Consider the following 8,286-nt stretch of genomic DNA (forward strand, 5'->3'; position numbering starts at 1 on the left):
AGATTCACCCATTTGGAAGGGCCACAGGAGAGCTGGGTTTTGGTGAGAGCAAGATGACAAGAACGTTCAGCGAAGAGAGCGAGGAAATGGGTTTTGCTGAAGACAGTTCAGAAGTTCCAAAGGCCCGAGGAGTTGGGAGCCGGCTGGGCGATGGGGGTGGAGATGGTTTCCTCCTCGGTGGGTTTTTCTGTGTGTTCGTGGTCATACAGCCTGACTCAAGTGAACCGGCCAGACATGGAAGCCGTGGTGAGCAGTAGTGGGGGTCATGGTCAGACCAGGGGTATTTTGCTCGAGGGGGAAAGGTGGGAAACCGATCGCCCCAGAGCCAATGAACGGTCAGGAAATAGGTACCCGGTTTTCACGGCCCTAGCAGTCCCCTGGTCCTCCACCGGAGCTGGTGGGGTCATGGTCAAGCTGCAGGGACCTTGCGTCCTGGGAGAGATGAAGGGAGGCCAAACTGCCCTGACCTGCTGACCCCTCTCAACCCGCAGGATTCCGGCGGCCTGAGATGGGCGCCCGGCCTTCGCGGCGGCGGCTGCCCGCGGACCAGCCCATAGCCTTGGACGCGCTGCCCCCGGAGCTGCTCGTGCAGGTGCTGAGCCACGTGCCGCCGCGCGCATTAGTGACGCGCTGCCGCGCAGTGTGCCGCGCCTGGCGCGACGTGGTGGACGGGCCCACCGTGTGGCTGCTGCAGCTAGCCCGCGACCGCAGCGCCGAGGGCCGCGCACTCTACGCCGTGGCCCAGCGTTGCCCGCCCAACAACGAGGACGAGGAGTTCCCGCTCTGCGCCCTGGCGCGTTACTGCCTGCGCGCACCCCTCGGCCGCAACCTTATCTTCAACTCCTGCGGAGAGCGTGCGTGCCGGGGGCGGAGCCAGGGGCGGGGCCGGGGAGACCGGAGTGTTGTGTGGGGTGGAGGGGCCGGGCGAGTATTAGTGGGCGTGGTCAGGATAATAAGGCAGGGCGGGGCCGGGCAGGCAGCCAGGGGGCGTGGCCGAGGGAAGAGGAGACTGGGAAACTGGCCGGGGGCGAGGGAAAGAGATGGACCGGGGCGGGGGGGAGGGGGCAAGTGCTGTGGACAGTGAAGGGAGACGAACTGGATGGGCGAGAAAGCTGGATGAGCCAAGAGTCGGGCCCTGGCAGGAATGACACGTGCTTGGACTGTAGACACAGTGGGCGGGGTTAAGGGGGGAGGAGCCGGGGAGGACTCGGGGAAAGCCAATTGGGTGGCTGGCGGGGGCGGAGCTTGCATGGAAATATGAAGCCGCATTGAGAGCCTGTGGGGAGGGGGAGCGGAGCGAGTGGGCGGGCCCAAGGTAGGGGGAGCCAGGAGGCTGCTGTAAGAGGGGATGGGACCTTGATGGCAAGAGCCCGCAGTCAGGGAGAAGCCCAAGTGGGTAAATGAAGTAGATGAAGGGAGACAGAACTGGAGGCGGGGCCGAGTGGGGCTGAGGACGAGTTGAGTGGAAGGACAGGGCTGAATGACGCGGTGGTAGGGTGGGAACAGGAATGCCCGCGTCTGGGAGGCGGGGCCAGAGTGGAAGAAACCGGGGGCGGAGCGCAGGAGGGAGGAGTCGATGGGCGGGGCAAGCTGAGGTGTGGCGGGCGGTCGGCTGGGCGAGCGGCAGGTGAATTCCTCGTCTTCAAGGTTGTTGTATCCCACAGAGGGCTTCAGAGGCTGGGAGGTGGAGCACGGCGGGAATGGCTGGGCCGTGGAAAAGAACCTAACACTGGTGCCGGGGGCTCCTTCCCAGACCTGCTTCGTGACTTCTTTCCAGTGAGTGGCCCCTGATCCCTGGGGCAAGGGCCCTGAGTTGGGAAGGGGACCCTACCTACATCCTCTCTTTCCCTCATTGATTTACTCAGTCAAATATTTGTTGAGGGCCTGCCAGTACCAGGCCCTGTTTTATATGCCAGAGAGATACCAGGAAAATTCAGAAATGCGGTGGGGGAGACATTAAACACATAAAACAGTGAAATAATAATGACAACAAAACGACAAACATTTGCATATAACTCTTTGAATCCTGGCAACAGCCCTGTGACACAGATAGTATGATTATCTCCACTTTATAACAGGCACAAAACGTTGCCAACATCTAGTAAATGGCGGAGCTGAGATCTGGGCCCAGGTGGTCTGGCTCCAGAGCTTCGGATGGTGATAAGTTCTATGAAGACATCAGAGCAGTTGACTGGTTGATTCTCTCTCTTCTCCTACCTCTTACCCATTTTCCTTGTTCCCTCCCCGCATATTCAACCATTCTCATGTGGCACCATCCAGCTCGCTAGTAGTTGCCAGTATATTGGGCATGAAGTGAGGTCTCATTGACGTTTTAATTTGCATGTTTTGATTTACTAATAATTAAGCATCTCTCCAAGTGCTTGTTAGCCTTTTGGAATCCCTCTTTTGGAAATTGCCCATTCATCTTTTCTATTAGGGTTGATGTCTTATTCCTGTTATACGAGAATTCCTCGTATATTTTAGCCCCTTGTCCGTCCTGGCCATCTACTATGTGTATCAGCTGTGTCCCTGGTGTTCTTGGTTGTTATTTTCACGCATCAAATGCATCGCTTTTTTGCTTTGGAATGTGTTTTTGAAATTTTGTGTAAAAAAAAAACAGTCCCTACCCAACAGTATTCTCTCATAGTCTCTTCTAGTAGCCTCATAGTTTTATCTTTCACATTTAGATCTTTAATCCACCTCTGAATACGGCGTGCCGCTTCTATCGCTAACGAAGTTGCCAAATATACCTAGGTCTGTCCCCGAGCACTCTGTTCTCTTCCACTACGCTATTTCTATTATGACGGCATGTTCAAATTGGGGGGGGGGACTGTTTACAAAGGGGTAGGCAGACCACAGGGGAGACTGCGTGAACCTTAGGCTAGTAACAGTGAGGGGAAGGGGCATTACCAGCCCTGGGCCTGACAAAGGTAAGGGGAGGACGCAGCTCCTAAACCTGAGACAGAGAAGGCTGTGAGGAGAGGGTCCCCTGGAGCTGTATCCTTTCATGAAGAGACATAGCAGTCCCATGGTGATCCATTGGGAGGGAGCCAGGAGGCCACATAACCTGATTTTACTCTCCTCTCTCCCTTCCCTCCTGCTAGAGCTTCCCATCTGGGAGGTGGGACCCATCTGGGACCCAACAGGAAGGGGAGAGTAAGGGAGACCAGTCCACACAGGCAGTACACCCTCAGACTTGGGCCTCCACACTTTAGGAGACTCCAGGATTGCCTGCTCAATGTTGAGCATCCATTTGTACTCCTGTCGCAGTCCCCACAAATGTTAGGGACATACAGGTCAGCCTGTATCCGGAGCCTAGAGCCTGGTGAAGAATGGTGGAGGGGATGTGAGAGGCCAATGGGATTGCCCAGCCCATCATATATCTTGTCTAGTAGAGCAAACCCCAAGGGAGGCTTCTTGGAGGAGGTGATTTCTGGGCTGTGACTTTCTGCCTCATCCCTACACCATCTCCTCTTTCCAGATGGTGCTTCAAGAGGCAGCTTGTGGACTTGGTGATGGAGGGGGTGTGGCAGGAGCTGCTGGACAGCGCCCAGATTGAGATCTGTGTGGCCGACTGGTGAGGAAAGAATGGCAACCTGCCCCAAGCGTCACCCGTGGTGGCAGCAGTCGCGCAGAAGGGGTTCACCTGGGCCCCCATCAACGCCCCGGGCTGGCCACTGCTACTGTGCTCCTGTAGTGAGGCTGGGGGGTGGAAGGAAGTGGTGCTCTCACAGTTGCAGGGGCAGGGAGGGGCAGGGTTTTGATGAGCCCAGAGCCCCCACTCTGCACTCTTCCCTGTCCCCCATCAGCAGGCCTCAGGGTTGTTGACATGAGGGCTATTGGCTGGTGCCCCATCTCGCCCACTCCTCCCTCATCGCCCACACTCAGTATGGACCCTAAGGGTTTGTGGACACCCAAGGCCCCAGGAAGGTTTGGAGCACTGTGCCCTGAGAACTGAGACTCAGGGGGGCAGAGTTGGGATGGAGGCACTGGTTCCAGAGCACTCAGGCTCTTCCTTCAAGCTCTCACTCCTCCATCAAAGTCTGGCTTCTTCCCTGGGGCTCTGGCTCCTCCCCAGAAATACCCAGGCTTCTCCTCCCCTGGGGGCGGTGGTTCCTCCCAGACACACCCAGACACACACACACACACACACACACACACACACACACCACAAAGCCTCTAGAATCCACCCCAGGGGCACCCAGGCTCTTCCCCGCAAATTCCCAGGACTTGATCTCTCCATGTGAAGGGTGGGTGTGTGCGACCCTCACCCAGGTGCAGGGAGGCTTAGTCCTCAGCCTCCCTCTCCCCGCCCCAGAGACCGGGTGGGTGGCGGGGACATCAAGGCTCACCACGACCTGGCAGGTGGGGTGCCCGCGAGAACTGTGGCTGCATCTACCGGCTCCGGGTCCGCCTCCTGGACGTGTACGAACACGAAGTGGTCAAGTTCTCGGCCTCCCCCAACCCGGTCCTTCAGTGGACTGAGAGAGGCTGCCGACAGGTGGGTCCAGACTGCCTTGTGCCAGGCACAAGAGGCCACATCCTGTAGGAGTGCAGTTATATGAAATGTCCAGAATAAGCAAATCCCTACAGAGAGAAAGCAGACAGACTAGCGATCGCCAAGGCTAGGGGAAGGGAGGGATTGGAAGTGACAGCTAACGGATATGAGGCTTCTTTCTGGGCTGATGGAAATGTTCCAGAATTAGATAGTGGTGATAGTTACATAACATTGTGAATATAGGTAAAAGCCACTAAATTGTGCAGTTTAAATGGTGCATTTTGTTAGGTGAATATTATCTCCGTAAAGAAGTTTTGCAAAGGATAAGAAGCGCCAGAAGCCAAAGTTCTTCCGTGGCCCACAAGGCCCCACGTGATCTGCCCCTTACCTCGCTGACCCATCTCCTGTTCTCTCATTTGCTCCAGATACACTTCTACCCCAGGGCCTTTGCACTGACTGTTCTTCTGTTCCAAACACTCTTTGTCTCTGTCCTAATCCCCGCATGGCTCTCTCCCCTCCTTCGGGTTTCTGCCCTAGTGTTGCCTTAGTGATGCCTTTGCTCACTCACTTTACAACCCCACCCTCCTGCATACTTTACCCTCTGCCTCTTACCCCCAGCTGTCTTCAGGGTCTGAGTCCCCGACTAGACTGTCAGGTTCACCAGGTTGTTCTTCGCTGCTGTAGCCCCAGCACCTAGAGCAGGGCCTGGTACCTATTTGATCCTTGGGGAGTGCCTGTTGAGGTGGAGGAAGACAGGGCCCCACAGCTCCTCAACCTCCCGCTCTCCTTCCCCATACAGGTGTCTCACGTCTTCACCAACTTTGGCAAGGGCATCCGATACGTGTCTTTCGAGCAGTATGGGAGGGACACGCGTTCCTGGGTAGGGCACTACGGCGCCCTCGTGACCCACTCCAGTGTGAGGGTCAGGGTCCGCCTGTCCTAGCCGACCAGCCTGAGCCAGCCTTCCAGAGTGTACTGCCATCTGCCAGACATCATCAAAGACGGCTTTGCAGTCGGGAGCCGGATGCCTGTGGACAGTGAGGGTCCCATGTGGCCCATTCCTGGCACACCTCCAGTGAACCCCACTTGCTGCTGCTTCAGCATGGAATCACACATGCTGTGCAAGAAACCAGGGATCTAGGGCGCCTGGGTGGCTCAGTAGGTTGAGTGTCTGCCTCTTGATCTCAGCTCAAGACGTGACCTCGTGGTTTGTGAGATCGAGCCCCGTGTCGGGTTCCGCGCGGACAGTGCAGAGCCTGCTTGGGATTCTCTCTCCGTCTCTCTGCCCTCCCCTCGCTCATGCTCTCTCTCTCAAAATAAATAAAAAAGAAAGAAACAAAAAGAAACCAGAGATCCAACTAGACTGCTCACAGCTTTCTGGGGTAGAGGGTGGGGAGTCAGGGGGTAATCAGAGAGGTTTCCTTTGCAAATTATTTGCTTAGATACGTGGACATCAGTTGGTAGCCGGGGTCAAAAAACAGGCCAAACCAGGATTCCTAATCGTAGGGAAAGCTGCTGACCGTCTGGGGTAAGCCAATCGCTAGCAGGGAGTTGGGAGTCAGGGTGGTCTGTCCTTGAGGTGACCAACAGGGACATCAAAAGGAACCCTTTCTGTAGTCTTGGGAGTCTCTGAGGTTCAGCTGTGGGGCCCTGGGCAACCTCTGTGGACACCACCCATCGGCACCTGCCCTTTGGACCAGGCTGGGGCCACTTCTTTCAGAATTCCTGAGTCCCTGCGGATCCCCAAACCACGTCCCCCACCCCGCCTCCTACCTCAGGCGCAGCTCCCCTCCTGCTGGGCAACATACCGTTGGAGCCAGCGTGCCACAAGGGAAAGCGCTCCTGGCAGCCTCCCCTCGTGTCTCCTGCCATCTCCCCGGCTGGGCACAGCCAACAAACTGGCTCCATAAAATTGGTGCGAAACGTGAAGTGATGGGGGACCATTGTCTGTAGTCAATGCCCCGTCTGCCCCCAGCCCTGATCCTAAGAGGCCTTGTGGGATATTTCCAGCCGTGAGAACTTCAGGAGGTATGCTGAGCTCCATGCAGGCCCTGTTCTTTAGTCCAGGAGGAAACAGGCTCAGAGCTTACATGACCTGCCCAAGGTCACCTGGGCAGTAAGCAGGGAAGGCAGGACTCGCACAGAGCCGTGAGAAGGACGACTCCCAAATCAAAAGTCGAACATGGTCAAGCGCGTGATCAGGTGAGGTCAGTATCACTCCCGGTGCCACTTCCTGAGGGAGGAAACTGAGGCCCAGCGTGGGAACAGCGCGAAGTCACAGAACAAGGAGGGAGAGGCAGGATTCGGATCCAGGTGGGTGTTGAGTCTGAAAATAACCTAGGAGAGCAGCTCCCATGTGGGCAGCAGCGCATCCCGACCGATCCTTTCAATGCCCCTTCCACAGATGGGGAAGCTCGAGGGCCGGGCTCTCTTTGCACAGATCCTGGGCCTGCGGGGAAGGGACCAGGGTGGACCCAGCGCTGCCTACCAGCAGCTTAAAGTAGGGGAGCATGTGTTATGCACTTAGAGCATTGAATTTATACCAAGAAGGGGGATATGTGAGTGGAGCTATTTTCCGGAGGAAATCGAGGCCCACGGGGGATGTCACAGGCTAATACCACGCAGAGGGTAAATACCGTGCAGGAGGGTTCACATCACAACCATGGGGGTAGGGGCGTTTTTTATTGCCATTCCTCCCCAGCAGATGGCAGTACAGAGCCAGGGCCTTATCCCAACAGAAGAGGCCCCCCGGAGCCACCGCTCTACAGGGAAGGCAAGGGTGTGGCCAGGGGGTGCCTCTTCCCAATTCACACCCAGAACCCCCACAGGCAAGCAGCGTTCCAGATGGAAGAGGCGAGGCCAGGATTTGAATCAAGGACCAGGTGCTTCCAGGGCTGGGATAGCTTCCCAAGGACTCCACAGGCACCCGGAGAGGAAGGTTCTCGTTCTGGGGGAAGCCCCGGCCGCCGGCGGCCCTGGCGGTCACTTCTTCTTCTGCACGTGGCCACAGTCGTACTTGCCGCGCACGATGGTGAGCTTCACGCCGGGCAGGTCCTGGGTGCGGCCGCCCTTCACGAGCACGACATGGTGCTCCTGCAGGCTGTGGCCCTCTCCGGGGATGAAGCACACGGCCTCTCGGCCGGTGCTGAGCCGCACGCGGCAGCATTTGCGATTGGCCGAGTTGGGTTTCTTGGGCTTCCGGATGAACGTGCGCAGAACCACGCCCTTCAGCTGCGGCCGGCCCTCCGTGGGGCCCGGAGGGGCAGGCGGCCGCTTCGGAAGCCCCCGGCGGTGCATCTGGTTCAGGGTGGCCATGGGGCGGGCGGCCCCGAGCTGCGGGACCAGGGCTAGGCCTGGAGACACACAACCGGGAGGGCGCAGGGGGGTTATCATCCCAATGAAGGCAACGCGTAAGACTTCTAGGCCCTGTTGCGAGCACTTTACAAGGATGGATTTGTTTACGTCCAGAGGTGGTTGCTAATGTTAGCAATAACGTTTACTGAGCAACCGCCACAGGTCAGGTTCTATCTTAAACGTTTAACGTGAATTAACTCATTTTATTCGCAAGGAAGATACTGACTTTAATGCTGTTTAAAAACAGTAACAGGGGCGCCTGGGTGGCTCAGTCGGTTGAGCGTCCGACTTGGACTCAGGTCACGATCTCGCGGTCCGTGAGTTCGAGCCCCGCGTCAGGCTCTGGGCTGATGGCTCGGAGCCTGGAGCCTGCTTCCGATTCTGTGTCTCCCTCTCTCTCTGACCCTCCCCCGTTCATGCTCTGTCTCTCTCTT

The 8,286-nt window shown here is 57.2% G+C and overlaps 2 protein-coding genes across 2 annotated transcripts in view; one reads left to right on the plus strand and one right to left on the minus strand.

Moving 5' to 3' along the window:
* Positions 1 to 493: 493 nt before the first annotated feature.
* FBXO17 (F-box protein 17) lies at positions 494 to 5,843 on the plus strand. The gene is made up of 5 exons (XM_049621338.1): positions 494 to 854; positions 1,665 to 1,776; positions 3,482 to 3,577; positions 4,366 to 4,501; positions 5,298 to 5,843. The coding sequence occupies exons 1-5, from the start codon at positions 509 to 511 to the stop codon at positions 5,439 to 5,441; spliced, it is 834 nt and encodes a 277-aa protein (XP_049477295.1). The 5' UTR covers positions 494 to 508; the 3' UTR covers positions 5,442 to 5,843.
* A 1,321-nt stretch (positions 5,844 to 7,164) lies between these two features.
* Positions 7,165 to 8,286, minus strand: part of MRPS12 (mitochondrial ribosomal protein S12) — a 4,739-nt gene continuing 3,617 nt past the window's right edge. The window contains exon 3 of the mRNA XM_049621349.1: positions 7,165 to 7,851. Within this exon, the coding sequence (XP_049477306.1) occupies positions 7,481 to 7,851 (371 nt within the window). The 3' untranslated portion in view covers positions 7,165 to 7,480. The remainder of the gene's footprint in view (positions 7,852 to 8,286) is intronic.

The sequence above is a fragment of the Panthera uncia genome, assembly GCF_023721935.1.
Source record: "Panthera uncia isolate 11264 chromosome E2 unlocalized genomic scaffold, Puncia_PCG_1.0 HiC_scaffold_19, whole genome shotgun sequence".
NCBI lineage: Eukaryota > Metazoa > Chordata > Mammalia > Carnivora > Felidae > Panthera > Panthera uncia.

What these genes read in the sequence shown, in the direction of transcription:
- FBXO17 (XM_049621338.1), top strand. Translation starts at nt 509, where the DNA reads ATGGGCGCCCGGCCTTCGCGGCGGCGGCTGCCCGCGGACCAGCCCATA. An exon ending in TGCTTCGTGACTTCTTTCCA is followed by an intron (nt 1,777 to 3,481) that starts GTGAGTGGCCCC and finishes TCCTCTTTCCAG; the next exon opens with ATGGTGCTTCAAGAGGCAGC. An exon ending in GAGATCTGTGTGGCCGACTG is followed by an intron (nt 3,578 to 4,365) that starts GTGAGGAAAGAA and finishes ACGACCTGGCAG; the next exon opens with GTGGGGTGCCCGCGAGAACT.